Source organism: Schistocerca piceifrons, chromosome 3, assembly GCF_021461385.2.
Source record: "Schistocerca piceifrons isolate TAMUIC-IGC-003096 chromosome 3, iqSchPice1.1, whole genome shotgun sequence".
Lineage (NCBI taxonomy): Eukaryota > Metazoa > Arthropoda > Insecta > Orthoptera > Acrididae > Schistocerca > Schistocerca piceifrons.
This window is the reverse complement of record NC_060140.1, coordinates 662,805,516-662,826,526: the sequence shown is the minus strand read 5'-3', so window position 1 is coordinate 662,826,526 and position 21,011 is coordinate 662,805,516. Positions and strand designations below refer to the sequence as shown.

General features: G+C 42.0%; 1 protein-coding gene across 3 annotated transcripts in view; it reads right to left on the bottom strand.

Annotated features, from left to right (window-relative positions):
* Positions 1–21,011, bottom strand: part of LOC124789465 (polyadenylate-binding protein 2) — a 116,473-nt gene that overhangs the window by 83,320 nt on the left and 12,142 nt on the right. For all 3 annotated transcript variants that reach the window (XM_047256833.1, XM_047256832.1, XM_047256831.1), the window contains exon 3: positions 5,989–6,103. In XM_047256833.1, the coding sequence (XP_047112789.1) occupies positions 5,989–6,103 (115 nt within the window). The remainder of the gene's footprint in view (positions 1–5,988; positions 6,104–21,011) is intronic.

The following is a 21,011-nucleotide window of genomic DNA, read 5'->3' as shown; positions in this document are numbered from 1 at the left end:
TGGATTTCCCCACGGATCTATCAGCTGCTATCTCAGTTAGCCCCGCTGTGGGAACCTGCCTCTCTGTCCTTCCAAGAAATATGTGACATTGTCTAACTATTACCGAAAAAACACCCACGTCATTGCCGCCCGCGTGCCGTTCTACCGGTGTCGTAAACAGCCCCATCAATCTTACCGGGCTTGGGCGGCGGAACTACACGGTTTGAGTAGGAAATGTCAGTTTGTCACGGACACTCATCATGAGTCTTATGCTGATTCAATGGTTAGGGATGCTATTCTATGGCTTGCTCCTGATAAAGAAGTTCGGCAACGTGCCCTACAACTGCCAAACCCGTCGTTGTCGGAAGTTCTAAGCATCGCTCAATCCTTTGAAGTGTCTCACGCTGCTGGCGCGCAAATAGATGCGTGGTGAGATGTGGGCGCTGTACAGTCAACTTTCGACATGGACAATTTGCCTGTTTCACAGGAGAACGAAGATGTGGCGGCAGTTCACTCGCGTAAACAACGGCGAGTTGGGCCACCACGCTCGCAGAGAAAACAGCAACCACAGAAGCAGGTTCGTTCCGCACTTCCTTCTTGTCCACGTTGTTTCGTACAGCATGATAGGGCCGCGTGTCCAAAATGTTGGGCCACGTGTAATTCATGTAGGAAAAAAGGCCACATTGCTTCTGTGTGTCAGTCCCCTAAAGTTCCTGTCGACGAGGACGAGGCATCGGACATGGATTTTAACTGTGTGCTTTCTCAAACAAATAAGTTGTTTGTTACTGTTCGTGTTCTGGATAAAGACATTCGCATGCAAGTGGACACTGGCTCTGCAGTAACTCTCATTAATTCTCGCACGTATTTGGAGTTGGGCTCCCCTCCCTTGTCTCCAGTTACGCGAAATCTGAGAACTTATAATAAACAGAAAATTCCTATCATTGGCCAGTTTGATGCTTCCACTGCCTACAAGTCTGTTGTTAGGCCCCTCACGTTTTATGTGGTGGATCATGCGGGCACTGAAAACCTGTTCGGTTATGATGCTTTCCAGTTGTTCGGGTTCTCCATTGATGATGATGTGCACCTCATATCTGAGGACATTCCGTATCAACAGCTGGATGGCTTGTGTTCTGAATTCTCGTCCGTGTTCTCTGCTGGTCTGGGTCGTGCCAAGGATTTTGAAGCCCACATTACTCTTAAACCTACAGCTCACCCTAAGTTTTTCTGGGCACGCCCTATTCCGGTGGCGTTGTGTGCACCTGTCAAGGCTGAGATAGACAGGTTAACAGCTTCAGGGATTCTCCTTCCTGTTACCTCCAGCAAATGGGCATCGCCAATCGTGGTGGTTTCTAAACCAAACGGGAGTCTGCGATTGTGTGGTGATTTTAAAGCCACTGTCAACGCTCAGAGCCTCATTGACACTTATCCTCTTCGCCGTCCTGAGGAGTTATTTACCAAGCTCGCTGGGGGCCAGTTCTTTTCCTAACTTGACTTATCAGAGGCGTACCATCAGTTGCCGTTGGATGCGTCTTCCAAGGAATTTCTCATCATCAACACTCCTTGTGGGTTGTATCAGTACCAGCGGTTACCGTTTGGCGTCGCTAGTGCGCCGGCCATTTTTCAGCGGTTTTTGGAACAGCTCATGGCTTCCGTTCCCAGCTGCATAAACTATCTGGATGACACTGTTGTCACGGGGGCCTCCACTGAGGAGCACCTTCGCAATTTGCGTTCACTGTTTCGGGTTCTGCATTCGGCTGGGCTGAAGTGCAATCTGGACAAGTCACAGTTCTTCCAACCCTCCATCGTGTATCTTGGTTTCCACTTGTCCCGTGAGGGTATACGTCCTCTACATCAGCATGTTGCGGCCAATACCGCTCTACCCCGGCCGTCTACAGTAAAAGAACTTCAGGCATTTCTAGGCAAGATTGCTTATTATCACAAATTCATTCCATCCGCGGCGGCGGTAGCTCATCCTCTGCATCAGCTATTACGCAAAAACGTTCCTTTCTGTTGGTCCGACGAGTGTGAGCAGGCTTTTGTCCGCCTGAAAGCCCATTTGCAGTCGGCGCCTTGTCTTGCCACATTCCGTCCGGGTCAGCACTTGGTTCTGGCAACTGACGCGTCCCAGTATGGCCTAGGGGCTGTTCTCGCCCATTGGTATGATCAAATTGAAAAGGAGGTGCTCGCTATCATTTGTGCTCTAAAAACGTTCAGCATTTTTTGTATGGTTCTAAGTTTCACCTCATCACCGACCACAAGCCGCTGGTCTCTCTGTTCAGCCCATCGGCGTCACTTCCGGATAAGGCAGCCCACCGCCTGCAACGTTGGGCCTTATACTTGTCTCGTTTTCACTATGAGATTCACTATTGCCCCACAGCCCAGCACGCCAAGGCTGACGCGTTGTCGCGTTTGCTGATGGGCCCTGACCCGGTTTTCGATCGAGATGAACTACTCTGTTTCCACATTGATGAGGCAGAACGTCGTGCGGTCGAGGGTTTTCCGCTTACAGGTTCGCCGGTCGCGTCGGCTACTGCGTGGGACCCGGTCCTGCGTCAGGTGATCGGTTTTATTCAACGGGGTTGGCCGGACAGGACCAAGGGCCGGGCATCGGATCCCCTTCGCAACTACCATGCCTTGCACCTTCGTCTGTCCGTTCGTGATGGTGGTGGTGTTCTGGCCACGGATGGCGCATCTCCACAGGTCGTGGTGCCAGCCTCTCTTCGCAAAGATGTTCTCAAATTGTTGCATGAAGGCCATTGGGAGATTTCTCGGACTAAGTCCCTGGCCCGCAGGCACGTTTATTGGCCCGGTATTGATTCGGACATCACCCACATGGTCGCTGCGTGTGGTCAGTGTGCTCAACAACTGGCTGCACCCTCTACAATGCCCTCTCCGTGGCCTGACCCGGCGCAGCCATGGGAATGGGTGCACGCTGACTTTGCCGGCCCCTTCCTCGGCACTTATTGGCTGCTGTTGATTGATGCCTTCTCGTAGTTTCCGTTTGTTGTTCGATGTCCGTCACCCACCACTGCGGCGACGACGTTGGCTTTGTCCAAAATCTTTGCGCTAGAAGGTCTTCCATCCACGATCGTCACGGACAATGGCCTTCAGTTCTCTTCGCAGGCCTTCCGTGATTTTTGTACTGGACACGGGATTCATCATGTTACAGCACCGCCCTTCGATCCGCAATCGAATGGGGAGGTCGAGCGCCTTGTCCGCACTTTCAAAAGCCAGATGAAAAAATTCCTTAGTGATTTTTCCACAGATGATGCTCTGTTGCATTTTCTGAGTTCTTATCGCTTCACGCCTCTGGGTGATCGCAGCCCTGCTGAACTCTTGCATGGCCACCAACCGCGCACTCTACTGCACCTGCTTCACCCTGTCAGGCCTTGTACTGTGTCCCCTCGTGCGGGAAAATACTCTGTGGGCGCCGACGTGTGGGCACGAGGGTATGGATCTCGCCCTAAATGGATTCCAGGGGTGGTAAAGGCTCTTCGCGGCCACCGGCTATGTGAAATACGTACGGACGACGGCATGGTTGTTCGCCATTACGACCTGATGTGCCCACGAGTGGTGGCCACGCCGGTGCCACCGCCCCTTCCTTCGCCTCCACCAGCCCGAGAAGCCAGTCCTGTCGCTGCTGCCGATCTCCCATGCGTGTTGCTGCAGCTGACATCGCTACAGCTTCCGAGTACGCCGGAACCAGCCCCAGTCGCGACGCCGTCTTCTCTGGGACCCATCTCGCTGGAGCACACCCCCAGGTCCACGACACCTATGGATGCTGCTCCGGAGTTTTCACCCATCACCTCGTCCAGGAGGCACGTTCCACACACGGACTTCCGTCCTGGACATTTTCGACTGTACTCTCGTGTTTCTCCGCGGGATCTTCTCGGGGCCTCCCAAGAGGCCATGGATGTCTCCGCGCTGTCCGTGTCTCCCAGGAAGTGAGTGGTTTTTTTCAAGGGGGGAAAAGTGTTGTGACAGTGCCACGACATTTAAGAGTGCCGCCACGTCAGTACGCGCAAACTGCGATAGAGGCACTCCGCAACTCTGCTGAGTGCGGGAGCGCCACCTAGCTACGAACGGCGCCGGCCGCATGTCACGGCATGGCAGTCGAATGACCGATACGGAATTGGTAGCATGTTATCAGCTATTGTTTCTACGTTTGTATATCCACGCAATTTATTAGTGATTAAAGGTTATAACAAAAATATAACAAAATTTTCTATTTTAACATTATAGTTTGTCATATTTTCCACTAAATGCTAAAATAGTTTGTTTAAACCTACAAAGGACTAGAACAAGAGAATAAACTGCTAAAACCCATTTATAAAAAAGCAAAAATCTGGGCCCTGCTAATGACAGGCAACAAGATGTCAACACATCCTGAAAGCTCTCGTAATTTAAAGTAATGGGCAAGTAGATGTCACCTGAATCTCTTTGAAGCTGACATACCAAGGTCTAAAATCTTATCTGGCATCTAGCACTTGTTCAAAGTTTTACAGAATCTCCTGTTCTTCAGTCGAGTTAGTTGGTTCAGAATACTTAAAGGTAGTTTCCAAAAGTTGAATCAATATACTCAAAAATATCCATAATCCCTCTTTTATTCAGCCTATGAAGGACATGCACTTCAGTGACTATTGTTGGGACATCATATCCATCCACATGAGCTGAAAGCTGAAGATAATGGCAGGGGTAGCACAACGATCCGCACAAAGCGTGCAAGTTGAGCCAAACAGCATGACACGTAGAAGACATCATTACAAAGCACCACAAATAAATAAAGTTCTGCTTGAAGCTAGCACAGTACTCTACCTTCATCTGGCAGCACAAATAACTACAGTTCTCCTTTAAGTTGTAAAGCTATTTTAACATTGTTTTCATGATTTCTATATTGGAGTCTTGTATTACTATCTGGTTTTGGCAGTCTACATTTGCAATTAAGGTATCTGAATCATTAGTGGACAGGTCCTTGTCTTTTTAACTTGTCATGTTTTTATCCAGTTGTTCTTTGAAAGCTCCAGTTAAGGAAGAAAATATGTGATGGCTTTACACATATTCATTGCAAACAACAGTTTAATACAAAAACCTGCAAATCATGTTAGAGGTGTGTGTGTGTGTGTGTGTGTGTGAGAGAGAGAGAGATTTATATATATTGGAATGACTCCTTACCCTCTCCCTTAAAACCCATATCCTTTTGTCTTTCCTTCTCCTTCCCTCTTTCCTGACGAGGCAACCATTGGTTGCGAAAGCTAGAATTTTGTGTGTATGTTTGTGTTTGCTTGTGTGTCTATCGACCTGCCAGCGCTTTTGTTTGGTAAGTTTCATCATCTTTCTTTTTAGATATATATATATATAAATATAATGGAAGGAAACATTCCACGTGGGAAAAATTATATATAAATACAAAGATGAGGTGACTTACCGAACAAAAACGCTGGCAGGTCGATAGACACACAAACAAACACAAACATACACACAAAATTCAAGCTTTCGCAACAAATTGTTGCCTCATCAGGAAAGAGGGAAGGAGAGGGGAAGACGAAAGGAAGTGGGTTTTAAAGGAGAGGGTAAGGAGTCATTCCAATCCCGGGAGCGGAAAGACTTACCTTAGGGGGAAAAAAGGACAGGTATACACTCGCACACACGCACATATCCATCCACACATACAGACACAAGCAGATATATATATTTGGAGGGGGGGGTTAAAATAAACATGGGCTTTTTCCAAAGCAAGGAAATTTTCTTTTTCTTATACAAATCTGTCTATTGTTCAGAGTCAGATGTAATACGCAGTGCTTTAGAATCTCAACATTTTTCTCACTGTTTAGTAATCATGTTTACATGATTCAGCTTTAAAAAAATGAAGGGGATTTTGCTGCTCTTTTTGTTCCTTATTCCACTTGTCAAGAATGAATATTAGTATCGCAAGGCATAGGTATTAAAGCAGATGCAATTTACAAATCTACACAAAATATAACTTTATTATCTCGTAGGAAGAATACTTACTCATTCCAGGTGGACTTCCCAAATTCATCTGTTTATCAACCTCTGATTGCAGCTGCTTTAATTTCTCTGCTTCTTCTTCCATTTCTCTCACTCTTGCTTTAATGGCCTCCAATTCCTCAAATAAAAATATAACGTAAGTTCACTCCACCTCTGGATGCCAATACCTTGCATTATAGCCAATTATAAAACGCGTATGTTAATTCACTTTTAAAAAAACAGTATACAGGAAAGTAGACAAAAACTAAACACAGTTTCATCATAATGCAGTTGTTTTACATATTACACTTCTTTATGAACATAAGAAATGTCTGCGTGAAAATCGAAGACACTGTTACAACATTAACAAGCTGTTAAGTCTTAAAAGCATCTTCATCTTCAGGCTATTTAACCCTCGAGTGTGGGTGCATTGATTTTTGTAATACAAGCAGGTCCATGGTGCACTCTGTACACATTTAAAAGATAGCTGTCTTCATGTTACCAAAGTAAGCATGAATGAGCAATACCACAGTTTAATCTTAGTTTAATTAAACAATGATACAATAAACTTACATTATATGAGCTAAATCGTCGTTTAATTAAAAATAAATTACTTTCATTATATCACTCACATGATGCATACAAGCCTTACTCCACAGCAATGATTTACTGTAACCATTAAACAGCACAGTTGCATTAACAGCCAACCACTCATTATATCGCTAATTATCTCTTATCCAGCCACCTCATTATGGGACTGTGCCGCTAGCTTGGAATCTGGGTCATTTCCTTGCACAGATTGTACACTTTTCTCACCTAGCATGCATTTTATTTTATATTACTGCTGCCCACTTGGACGTATGACAGCATGACTTAGCACTGGATTAGCTGAAGCAATAATGAAGGAATAGGTATGGACTCTCAGCTGTCAAGCAACAATGGAACAGTACAATACTACTCTATTTGTGGTAGACACATTTATACAAAGGCACACCCACTTGAGGTTTAAAATGCATTTATCAGTATATGAAGACTGTCCTATTTTTGAATATCATTGTTAAAAAAACCGTTGGTTATTACACGGTACAGACTACTGAAAATTAAAAAAGTACGTGTTGATGTATAACTCAGTTTCCCTTCATATTTTTGTGCTCTGAAAGGAAGAGATTTGCACACAAGGGAAATTTGCAGCAAGCTGTTTCAAACCTGCCAGAAGACCAATGACAAGAAATAGTACAATCGTGATATAATGGGATCAGATTTACAAAAAGGCACATTAGCTATTTTCACGTTTCTGTTCATGGAATTTGCTGAAGGGTCACATTTATAAGTTCTCTCTTACTAAAATTTCATCAAGTACAGAAGATTCTTCCTTAATTGAACAACTGTATATTTGGAGAGGGGCTGTCTAATAAATTTTATCCACTCCATTACATCACTGTGACCAGTGTAACAGAGGAGAAACAAAATAGTAGCACTTTATAATTTTAAAATAAATACACGGCGATTAAAAAATGAAGAACTGATTTCAATTGCTTATTACAGAGAAATAATGAAATAAATACATTACACACATGACTGGATAGCGGAAGGTTCAAAGTCTTATATTTGCACAAACACTCGAGTTCAACATGAGCCCCATGCATTGCCTGAGAAACATCAAAATGACAGTCCATTTCAATCCACACATGAATCAAATGGTCACTGTTTATTAAATTGACAGCTTCAACAACTTCATTTCTCAGCTTTTGAATGCACCCCAAGAAAAAAATTGCAAGGTGTGAAGTCTGGCGAGACGGGAGGCCTAAACCAACGAACAAGATCTTCTTGTCCACCTCTTCCAATCCAACACTGTAGGATGGTGGTATTAAGATAACGATGCACCTCCAGGGGAAAGTGACACAGTACGCCATCACACATAAAAATAAAATCATTGGAATATTCATGAAGTTGAGGAAACAACCAATTTTGCGGCATGCCCTGTTATGACATGCCTGTTACAAATTCCTCCCAAAAAACAAAAGTCCATAAACTTTGTTAGCAGAAACAGCACAAAACACATCCAGTTTCGGGGTTCCACGTTCAACGACGACGCCAGATTTTGTGACCCCCAAATTCTTACACTATGGCAGTTTACTTTACCCGACAGATGAAAACATTGATTCGTCCAAAAAGATGAGCCTTTCAGAAGAAATGTCCTCTGCCATATCTTGGAGAACTGAAATGCAAAATTCACACCTTTTGTTATGATTACTACGATGCAACTGCTGCCATAACTGCAACTTTTAAGGCTTCACATGCAGGCATCATTTCAGAACATGCCACGAAGTTCCTGGCCTGCCTGTCTTTTTTATTTCCAAGGGCTCCATGTGAATGCATCTCTGATGCGCTCTACATTTTCATCACACATGTATGGTCTAACAGTGCTCTTTCCTTTGCATGCGCAACTACCTTCCAGGAATTTTGTATGCCAGTTGTAAATCTGCTTGAACAGAGGCAACTTCTAACTGAATCAATGGTGAAATGCATGTTCTACTTGAACAATGGATTGACTTTGTGCAAATTCCAACACACAAAATAATTTCCCTTGTGATGATGTCACCACATTGCAACAAACAAACGAACAAACAACAGTGTAGCTGTGTCAAAACTTTGAACCTTCCTCTATCCAATGACACGCTCAATGTTTATCCATGTTATATTGTTTGACTGTAATAAACAATTGAAATCTGTTCTTTCTTTCTTTCCGAGTCACCTGGTAAAATGACAGACTATAAACTTATCTTCCTAAAGCGGAAACACAGCTTCTTTTGGGACTTGAGGATAATAGTAAAGTGAAGGGTGATAACCAATGACAGTTTATTACTCCTATTTCTACATGAAAACACATTCAGATATGATACAAAACATTTGGATATGAGTTTCAGAGGCCTGGATGAAAAAGGGTGAAATATCAGAAGTAGGTAAAAGAAAGTGTTAAAACGTATGCAGCGAATTATGGAACAAAAATTACATTCAAATTAATATAAGGACCACACGTCAACATTTTCAGCAACATCAAAAACAAATCCATGTTACAATAGGATATTTGGATTTGAAACTATATTCATTGTTACTGAACTGACAATGCCTGTGACATAGCACAGGTAGTAGTGAGAAATGGCACCTGCAACCTAGTTTATATAGACTTAAAAGACCATGATTTTAAACAATTATTGGGCAGAGAAATTTATTTTGGGAATGTGGAAGACACACTTAGCCCTTCATTAATACACTCTCCCTGGCATACAACAGTAGCAAGACAAGAAAATGATAACGTGTGTGAAATTAAGCATATGCTGCTTTCTCTCCCAAAGTAATAGAAAGTCAAGCAAAGAGGACTTACGCTGAGTTAGTCTTCAAAAATTTGAAAGAGGGGTTTCTGATGAAAGAAATGTTGGTAAGACATCAGTCGGATATTAATTCCTGCATCTACTTGATATAGGTTCAACAAAAAAGGGGACTACAGTTCTGATGACAAAACTGTTGCCCCATTCTTTATGAAAACCAGACATCAGCCTGTTTCTCTCGATACGCAACACACAATGATTACTGAGAGTATGCAGGAAAGTTTGCGTTAAATCACTGTATCAAGAGCTACTGCACTTTCATTTCGTACCATTACAATGCACCAGGTTACACAGAACTGAGAACTCGCGTAGTATTATGAAAAGAAGCACCGCAAGTGCTGCCTTACATACCCTATAGCTTCCATTTTAAAAATTGTTGAAGGGAATCCATTAGGTGTATACAGCAACAAAGTTTTTAGTAAGTTAAAAAAAAAGTTACATCTCACATGGAGCATTCTCGAAAATTGGTATTGGTGTATACCGAAAGTTAATATTATGGTATTACAAGACTCTCACCTGTCAGGAAACCATTACAAATTTCATATAATCACCAGTGCCGCACTAAAGAACTAATAGTAAGTCACTATTATGTTAGAAATATGACAAAGACCTGTAGTTTTCAATAAGAATACAGATTGTTGTGCAAACGTCTGAAAAACTCCTCACTCTCGGCTGAGTCTTAAACTGAACTTTGTTATGAAAGCTAACATGCTAATCCATTGTCTAATGGTTTTGGTGACCGAGAACAGACATTTATGCCATCTGTTGCCTTATCTTTAAAAAAAAGTTAACAATTATGACAGGAAAAATATTAGCTACTAATGACTCAATGTACATCAGGAAGGTGACAGAAAATGAGTGTCTGGGACGTGTAGAGGTCAAACTTATGTGGGATGTATGTATTACATTTCATAAAATGGACATCATCGAATTCAAGAAATGTTCAAAGCAAACCATTAACTTGCACTGTGAACACAGAATGAAAAATGGCACACCACAGTGATCACAATGGTTTGCACAATCAATACTGAAGGTAAACTCCTTGGGAGTTCCAAATTGTGCAGGATAATTAGCAAGGTATCTGCCCTTAAATAATGCATAGAGAATAATATTGATGTAACAGGCAAAACAGTCTGTCGTGGAGCTTATCAAGAAACTTGATATCCTTTAAGGCATAAGTTGCAGACAGTGCGATATTATATTTTATAGGTATGGAAAAAACAAACCTCTAGAGGCTGAATTTATTCAGTGGTTTCAGGTGGTATGACGTACAATGTCGCACATTTTTCAGAAGGAATAGTTTGCTGCAAAGGAGTATGGTTTTTATAGACAGACCAGGAATCAAACAAAAGCAAGTTATTTTGACCAACTATTGGCCAAAAGCAGTGCTCTTACAGTAGTTTTAGTTCGCTTAAGCCCATTTCCCACTCCTGCTTGCTGTGACGTAAACATTCCCTACTGCCCCTGCAAGATAATGCACACGAGAAAGAACTTCTCACAGCACAACAAATAACCTTCCAGCCAATTTACCATCCAGATTAACAGTTGGCATAATTGTATACAAATGCGTTAAGGTACTGATGTTAGTTGATTTTGATATAGCTCTCTTGGTACGTCGTATTTCCAGCATTCCCCTCATACGCATTTCCTCTTCAAATCTCGATTGGTCCAAGTTGAAAACAAATTCCTTACTGTACATGGTGGCAGCCAGTCACGGAATATCTTAGGGAATTGGTTTAAAAAATTTATTTCAAAGGCCCAATGAAATCTTTACAAGTTTTCTCCCAGAGTAACTTATGCTGTGCCTATGTGACGCAAGTTGCCTGTCTTTGAAAACCGAGGCAGTTCTGTCCAGGTAAATCTGCTGACAAGAAACATCCTGAGAGCTCTGCTGAAACTGCTTGCGAATTCACGCCATTGGTTTTAGCGAACAGCGTGTATGGGATACAGGTCACGTGTGTGGACACTGGAGTGTTCTGTGGTGCGGAACACAGTTGCCTCTCTCTCTCTTGGAATCCAGACCTCGAGCAGAACAGACGTCTTTCTGGATGGCAGAGCCTCTGACTCTGCTTTTCATGACCGGCGACCAACGTAAGTTAACATGAACCACTTCCCTTTCAGTTGCCCATTTAACTGTTCGACCTCCTAGACTGGCCTAAACCTGGTAACTTCCGACCTTAGGCGCACCCCTTGTACACCGTACATTGAAACATATCTTTTTTAGTGTACTTAATTTCCTGTTTTGTCATTTAATGGCAGCCGGCAGCCCTGGATGCACACTCCCAAATCCTGACTGCTCGAACTCATGCACACTGTCGTCATAAGGCATATGTAACAACCTTCTCCCCCCTTCCCTGCCCGTATACATTAACACTGGTAACCAGAAGTGGGATCATATTCATTAACATTACGAAGTTTCTCTCATATACAAATTTTTGGGCTGATCCTGCAGCTTGCTATGCATTGTTGTAATGATGCTTTGTTTGAAATTTCATTATCTTACGTATTACAATTCTGTAGCACAGTTTAAAGTTATGCAACCATCCACTAATTCTCTTGAAATTTGCAGTTTGTTGTACATAACATAGTAGGTCACTACCATGCATATCTTGTAAATTGTTTCTAACATCCTTGAAACATCCTTTTTGTAACTCTTTGAATATCAGTTTTTCTTATGTGCTACACGGTCATATTGCTTCAGTCTCATTCGAAAACTGTTCAGAATTGTTTTTTACTGTGCTGTAGATGATCTTACACGTATGTAATTATGTTTCTTAAGGTTTAAATTATGTTTAGCACCCACTCCTCAGACAGTGATTGTCCTGTAGTACCTTTCACTGGACATGGGATTTGTGGCCTCCTGGTTGACAAGGATGATGAATGAAATGGCTCTCACCTGTTTCAATATCACTTTCACCTGTTAAGCAAGTATCATCATCATTATACTCTTGTACGTTGTCCGCACAGTGTAGCATATCTGACACCTCACATTCCACCCACTCATCTTGCAATAATGTTAATATTTCACCTGCCACTTCTTTCTCATTCTGATGAAATGTCAACTTAGGCAACTGTTGTTGTAGACATAATGCAATGTCTGCTTTGTTTGTTGATGCCACTGCTCTGCTTTGAATCAACACCACTAGCACTGTAGCATTGTTGTGAGATACACATTGACTTTGCAATTCAACTATGCTCCATAGCCTCATGCTGTGCTCACCATTGGATGCCTCTAGTCCACCCTCCCCCAGTTGCCATTAGCAGCCAATATTGCAACCTCGCCCTCAAGGGTTCCTTGTAAGTGAAGAGTGGATTTTGTTGCCCTCTGCAGTGAGAGGGAGTGTTCTGCACACATTTAACACTGTGTTGGATGCTGTGAAATAAAGAGCTGTGTGAGGTAAAGTTTAGCATGCTTTAATAATCTAAAACTGAAATAACTAGCAACATTTTGGTTGCTGAAAAGTTGGAAGTACAGGGTGTATATGTGGACAAGGAAAAAAATTCCTGGATTTCCCGGTTAAAAATACACTTTCTCCTGGATGAAAACATACTTTTCCCCTATTAACCGACAGTATATTTTCTCTCCGAACTGTATAACTTATCAGTCCTTTGAATGATTATGGTTTTATACATGGGCGTAGAATTTCCCGGCGCTTTAGAAAATGAAACACAGGACAATAAACACGTTTTGGAAAAATCTTTGATGTGCAGCAACATTTACGCTGCCTAATTTCGTATTACGAAAGTATAAATTCGAATTCCACCAAACACCGCATGTTACTTTCCGAAGCATTGAAATTGAGATTGCGATATGCTTTTGTAAGCCAGTCATAACTCATGTCACGTGATCTCACCAGCCGATAACAGCGGGTATTCAGAGCTTAGAGCACGTGATGAAGTCAGCCAATAGCAACATCACTGTTAAGTAGCGCCAACACACAAACAGGAAAAGTTAATGGTTTAAATTAATATACATAGTGCTGTTACACGAAACGCAAAGCTTTTACATATAATATTGGTCTATAAGACTAAAACGCTGCAAGAGAAGCTAAGCTTTCACATATGATGTTGGTCTTTTATGCGCCTATTACAATTTAAGATATATCACACAAATGTGCCAGTAAAATTTTTAATAACAACATAAATGTCTGATCTTCTGGGCTCGAAATTTACCTAAATGACTCGTCATCAAAGAGCTGATTTTTAAATGACAGTCAAACGTTCTGTGGTTTAAGAAATTCATCGTACATTCTTGCACATAGTTCAACTTGCGTAAAAGGAAATTTACTTCGATGGTAACGCTTTTCAAACCACCATTCAGAATATTTTCCTGTGACCTGTTAGAAACAGGTACGTTTCTGCAATTGCTAGAGCGCGCCAGGATGACAGGCGTCACCTAGCTTGCGCAGCAACGATGTCTTAGAGAGCCCGTACGTTCGTATGTGTAAAACATTAAAAGATCTTACATTATGTCATACTCCAAGAACATCGGAATTTCATGATCCATACTAAAAAGTGCACATTTCAAGTGCATATTCGTATGTTCAGATTCCCAGAAAAGTAGGCCACGATCTGATATTAAGCTTTTCAATGTGGTTTTCAGGATGTAAATTTTCTTGGAGTACCAGTACTGTGTTATGCCATAATAAAGAACCAAACATGAGATAATGCCATACATGCTAGAAGTTGGAGAAGTTTCGAATATGTCTGCCTCAGCGGAAAAGATTAATAAAAGGAAACTTCTTTAGCAAGCGGACAAAAATATTGTTCTGCAAGGCAATTAATGCTTGACTGTCAGAAAGGGGGAAATAAAATCTGGAACTAACAACACATTTTAGCCTTCCATAATTATGTGAATGTGTTTTAATTCAGTTATAGCTCCCGGCCACAGAAATCTGTTTTGTTTTCATTTGACGTGAGAGCAGTAAACGAAGAGGAAACAGCAAAATCACTAAATGTAAACACGGGTCACGTGGTGACTATCCACTTCCCCACTATAACTCAGACTGCTCTGCGCATCAGCCCCAGATCTACAATATTTCCGAACCGGGGCAATACCCCGCCACTCTCTCGAGCGTTTGAGATAGGTCATGAAAAATTTTAAAAAAGTGAATTTTCAAAAATATGTTCATTTTGTAGTGCACATCTTTCTGAAGACTCTGATGCATGAAACATATGTGTTTGAGGAAATGTAAGACATGTTATTTGATCATAAGTGTGCCAAAGTGCAGTGCCTCGCCTCCTCACACAGCATTCTCCTATTGACCATATTCTGGACAGTGGAAATTAAAATGTCCTGTGGTGCCTCTCCTGCTCACAGTCGGCCGGTTTGACATCCTGTCCCTCTCTTTTCTTTTTAAAAAAAAAACTTCAGAAAATTTGCACTCTTTATTGCCTATCAGCTAACAACTTGGCTGTTTTGTGTGACATAAAATTAAATATAGGGTACATAAACCCAGCAAAGACATGAGACAAGCAAGCCAATACACATTTCTTCAATCCTTAACTCCTAGAATTTTTTCTCTCTACTCTTGGTTCAGTTTTACATGGCATGCTTTCCTTTCTGCAAAATAATCTATTACCTTATCAAAATTCGTCAAACGTTTTACTACATGAAGAATCGAAATGTCATTGTCAAATACTGAAAAAGCTGTTAATACAAATAGGACCCAAGACTGGTGTGGTTTGCCGATCTGATTACGTCTATTTTGTCACTGCTTGCTAGATAAAACAAAATAGGCCTTTCTAATACAGCAACAATTGTACACACACTAAACGAGACTGTTTCGGCACAAACAGACTTTTTTGTAACAACAGAATACAATTCACAAAGTACCAATATCAAAAGCCTATTAGACTTACTACAAGCAAAAAGGTTTACGTTAGGAAATAGTTTCACACTTCATTCATACGCTCCAGTTTCTCAAGCACGAGATCGAAAAGAAGTAGTACGAAATTTTTATGCAAACTTGGAATCGTCATATTGTTTCATAATTTGTTTGATGTCCCTGTTTCTTCTCTTTCCTCGTTCTAACAAAGTGTTGTTATCACTGATTCTGTAACTATTCCTGTCAATGTCAAAGCTTATTCGCAGGTTAACCTCACTAACTCTTGTCCATTATAATTATCCGGGCTGTTATGCCGTGGTCGGTTGATGAATTCTGTGTCGATTCCCAACGTTTCGTCTCCGACTGCGGGAGACATCTTCAAGGGGGTCCGTAGCTCAATGGAAGGTCCAACACACCCACTGGCTCGCTACTGACTGCCGCTAAATTCCGTGTCTGCGTGCTCCCACGCCGTGGCATGACGTCACGTGTTTTGAAAATGTCAGTGCAATTGGCCGCTGTCCGTCGCCGTCGATTGCCGTTGCCATCACCCAGTAGTGGGCGGGTGGTACACATCTTCTTTAACACCAGCATCCATATGCCATTTAATTTCACACCCTCCTCCTTACGGTTGAAATTATTAGGGTGTTTAGCGATTTCGATTGCCTCCCTGTAGAGCCGTTCGTAATATCCACTTGTGGCCGCTAGTACTTGTGTCTCCTCAAAACGAATATTGTGGTTCCCTGGCTGGAAAGCATGCTCCGCAACAGCTGATCGTTCCGTTTCTCCTCTTCTGCAATTTCCCTTATGCTCTTCCAAACGTTTAGAAACAGTTCTTTTAGTGGTACCCACATAAACATCACCACAGTTGCATGGGATCCTATACACTCCAGCTTTTTCCGGTGGTTTGCGAGCATCCTTGGCAGGCTTAAGGTATTCCTGTATCTTCCTGGTAGGCTTGTAAATTACGGTAATATTCCGCTTCGTCAAGATCCTCCCTACTCTTTCCGTTACATTTTTAACAAACGCCATGAAAACCTTAGATTTTGCAGTAGCCTGTACGTCAGTATGATTTCTGCGTGGGTGCCTCAACGCACGTTTTATTTTGGCGGACGAATATCCGTTCTTCATTAGTACATTGTGGAGATGTTCCATCGTAGCGTCGAGCAACTCAGGTTCACAAATATTTCTAGCTCTGTCCGCTAACGTCTTGATAACACCCCGCTTCTGTTGTGGGTGGTGGTTCGAATCCTGGTGCAAATAACGGTCCGTGTGCGTGGGTTTGCGGTATACTGAGTGGCCCAAACTACCATTTTCGTTTCTAAAAACTTGCCATCTACTTCCTCCTCCATTGTAAACTGAATTCTCGAGTTTATACTGTTCAGATGTTCGTGGAACCGGCTTAGTTCCTCCCTACCATGTCTCCACAGCACAAACGTGTCATCCACGTATCGGAACCATACATTTGGTTTTTTGCTGGCAGTACCTAAGGCCTGTTCTTCGAATTTCTCCATAAAGAAGTTCGCAATTACGGGACTTAGGGGGCTTCCCATAGCCACGCCATCCGTTTGCTCATAAAACTGTTCATTCCACTTGAAGTATGTGGTCGTCAAACAACACTTAAACAGTTCTGAAATATCAGCAGGAAAAATTCGATCCAGCTGTTCCAATACATCATTAAGTGGAACCATGGTAAACAGCGATGCCACATCGAAGCTGACCAATGTGTCCTCCAGCTGGACCACTATGCCATTCAATCTGCTGATGAAATGTGTCATAAAGAAAATGTGCCGTTAAGACCGATACTAAGTGCCATTGGTTCGAACGGCCCACACGTGGTTTTAGCAGCGTAGTCAAAAACTTGGCTAACGAGTAGGTGGGCGAACCAATGGCGCTTAGTATCGGTCTTAACGACACATTTTCTTTATGAATTTTGGGCAATCCATAAAGCCTCAGTGGTAGCGCAACCGAATTGCAGAGACCTTTCTGTACACTCTCTTCAATGGAGGACTTTTTTATTAACCGCGACACAGTTCTGAGAACGCTGTTAGTGGGGTCCTTATTCATCTTCCTATATGCTTGCGGATCCAGCAGATCAGCAATTTTACTCCGATAGTCAGCCACATCCATAACCACCGTTGCGCTTCCTTTGTCAGCTGGGAGAACCAAAATACTATCGTCGTCATTCAGGAGTTTTAAAGCTCTTCTCTCACCCACAGTTATATTACTTTTCGGCGGTTTTGCATTGGCTAATATTCTTACTGTTTCTATACGGATTTCTTCAGCTGTTACAGAATCCACACTGCAAATTCCTGCTTCTACACTGGTTATAATTTCTTCCGTGGGCATAAAACGCAGACTAACAGCAAAATTTCCTCCCTTGGCAAGCACAGATGTCTCATCGTCAGATAACGAACGTTTGGACAAATTGATAACGGTCCGGGAAACGTCTAAATGCCGAACAGTCTGATTAGGTAGCAAGTTACCAAACTACGTCTTCTGTCTACTAGACGTTGTCAACATACGCTTCCCCATGGTATCATGCAGTAGTCTATCAATTTTATCCCAGTCACCGCTGCACAGTTTATTACTGATCGTAATATGGAGAGACATTAACTTACAGTTTGTGCTTGCCAAGTCCCGTCGGGTCTGCTGAATGCGCTCTCGTAGTAAGGCCTCCTCAGTCAGTTTGAAAATGCGTTGTGCCTTTCCCGAATAGAACAGTCGCTTTATCTTCAGAAACATGCTGTCTGTGGTAACAACACAAGTACCATAACTCTTATTAGGTACAACACCAATAGCAAATGTACGGAAAGATATAATATCTCTCTCATTATAGCTCTCCAGTCCTCCTAAAGGTGTCTCACCTCCTCGTAGTATGGCAATAGTCAACCATGAATTACCACTCACAACCTCATTTGTTGTGCAAGAAAAATTAATCTTACATCCTACAAAAGTAATGGGTCCTCCAAGTAGTTGCTGTTGTCCTGTAGGCTTTAGAGTAATACCTAAAGTGTCTACATTCTTATACACTGGTAGCCTACTCCTTCTTCTGTATCTTCTGCTGCTGCTACGGTAAGGCATGGCTGTGTGTAATGTGCAGCTGCCTCGAGTCGAATTAACATGCTGTTGCCTCACGAGCGAGACTGGGCCCCCAGCGGATGTGGCCGCTGATAAGAGCGCAGCGAGCCAATCAGCGCCGACCGGAAGGGTGTCAACACCGGATGTAATGTTTTTCGTAGCGGATCGCGCTTAGTTGAAACTAAAGCGCGATCCTCCGAGCTCTAGCGGCAGCGAGTGGAACTCGTTTCAAGGTCACCCGACTTTCCAAGCGTTACGCAATAGCTAGACACAGCCATGCGTTATAGCTCTCAAGTCAATTCATCAACCAACCACGGCATAACAGCCCGGATAATTATAATGGACATGATATTTCAGGCCATGAAAGTCTACATTTTAGTCTCACTAACTCTGCCAGAATCACCAGTTTAGTCTCCAGCGATTATTCTCCGGTTAGGCATTGTTACATGTTCGTACAACACGATTTCCGCGCTTCTTCCAGAACAGAACTTCAGCTGCTGCTAGCCAGGGACTGTACAACTGGCCCTTACTAGTGTAGCGATCTGGCCAAAAATTTTCTGTCAAAATTTCATTTTCTTGGATACACCGAGAAGGTAATACGTAATCTTTCTTACCTGTTATTCGTTTATTTCCATTCCCATAGTCTGAATCTATGGATTTTGCTAGTAATTATAACAACGCTCATCATTCGCAAACTCAATCACACAATCAGACAGCGGTTGGCATTCATCCGTTCGGCCTTAACTCCACTCAGCTCGTAGAGTCCCTTTTGTCTGTAGGAAAGTTTGTTTCTACATGGGACGAAGATTCCCCTGACAGAGACATCATGTACATTATGCACACATTCACAGATCAACTTACGATTCATTCAGAAATCAACTTGGAAAGTGTTCAAAAACCGACAGGGATGCACTGCAGTCATATGAATAATCGATAGACTAACATGTGCTGGATGCTAGTTGCTTTGTGAAACAAGTCCCCCCCCCCCCCTCAAGAATATGAATTTGCCCCCCCCCCCTCCAGGCCGTCCTAGATCTGGGCCTGCTGCGCATGCATGAATCTGGCAGCTTGGGCGCTCCAATAAAATTTTTCCCGGTGGCATCTACACGCTTTCTTTGTGTGATTTTGGTTTACTCATGTTTCGTCCAAGAAAAAAATGTTCTTATTCCCAGATTTTCTTACTTCAATAATACGTCTTAAAAACTGTACCCTAGAAGCAGCAATATCACTACATTCCATTAAAAACTTTCTTCCATCATTTGTATGCACATATTTGAATCCAATATTTTTAAGTATTCTATTCATTGAAGTCATGTTATCTTTAAAATTTATGGTTTCACGCATTTTCACTGTGTGTTGGGTTTTTTTTTTTTTTTTTTTTTTCCTTCCCAGTAAGAAATTCGCCAGTGTTGTACATGTTGAGCACTTCTCGTCTTAGAACACCTTTGTCGAAATTATCTAAATTGGTTACAGTCCTACCACGAGTGCGATATTTCCCTGGCAATCTGAAAAGTGGGCTTCCACAGGTCTCTGTAGATAATTTTCCTTCATTGGCAATCCGATGAACGGTTCTCAAGCCAACGCTTGTCGCTTCTGCAGTGCGTTCCTGAGATCTGGCGATGTCTGTGATAGGTCCACCGTTTTCTGCTTCGCGCTTGAAAAAAAAAAAACATGTATCCTGTAAATTAATCACATTTAACACTCTCACTCACCAAGACATTCACAGCAGACCGCTCAGAAAACTGCTGAACACTCTTTGGCTGTCAGCAGATGTGTGACATCAGGTGCATAAAACGAGCCTTAAATCGGCCACAGTTGTTCATGGTTCCAACTATATAGTGTGTTCATTTTAATTGGAGACATTGAAATATCCGAAAATCTACACATCGGATCAAACAAATTTGTAACTAAAATTTGTCTGTCTCCGAGGGGGACATCCAACGATACCAAAACTGACGAATTTGTGGTCAAATTTGTTATAATTGGATGTCCCCTTCCCAGAGGAACTAATTTTCATTACTATTTTTTTGGCTCTGTGTGTTGTTTTCAAGAGATTTCAATGTCCCCAGTTAAAATGAACACCCTTTATAACAAACAGTTTTTATAAATTGGGAAATATTCCATCTTTAGCGACTCTAATAAAACTTTTATTTATACCAGAATCATTTCGCTTTTTCTAAAACGTTCTGAATAAAACAAAGTTGGCAAAGTACACAAAACTGAATTGTGGACGTAATAAAACATAGAAACTAAAATATATTGCCAGTGAGGCGCAGTGCGCAAACAATTTGTGTTTGTCGCAACGGACAGCAAATACTTGGCAAAACATAGATCAGTCAACGAAAACATCGAATATGATGTTGCCAAAGCAGCGAAGCAAAGAATTGCCTGAGACAGTCAAGTAGCTCGGCAACGTACGAACCGAAATTCTGCTCTTAATAACACTTAATACTGTCGCAAAAGATATATCTCAATATGAATAGTAAAACAGCGACTGCGAAAGTGAAGATATACAAACAAAACAGATAACATGAATATTATATAAGTGTGCCTTTTCTTTGTTTTTAATTGCGGTGAAAATAAATACTAGAGGACAAAATTAGAAAAACCGAAAACTTATTATGATTATAATGAAGAGACAAAGCACTAGAAATTTCAAAAAATTACATTGAAACGAATAAAATTCTTGAAGTAAGACACTTTAATATTGTTTTTAAATCAAGAAAATATTAAGCACCAAACAAGGTTTGAA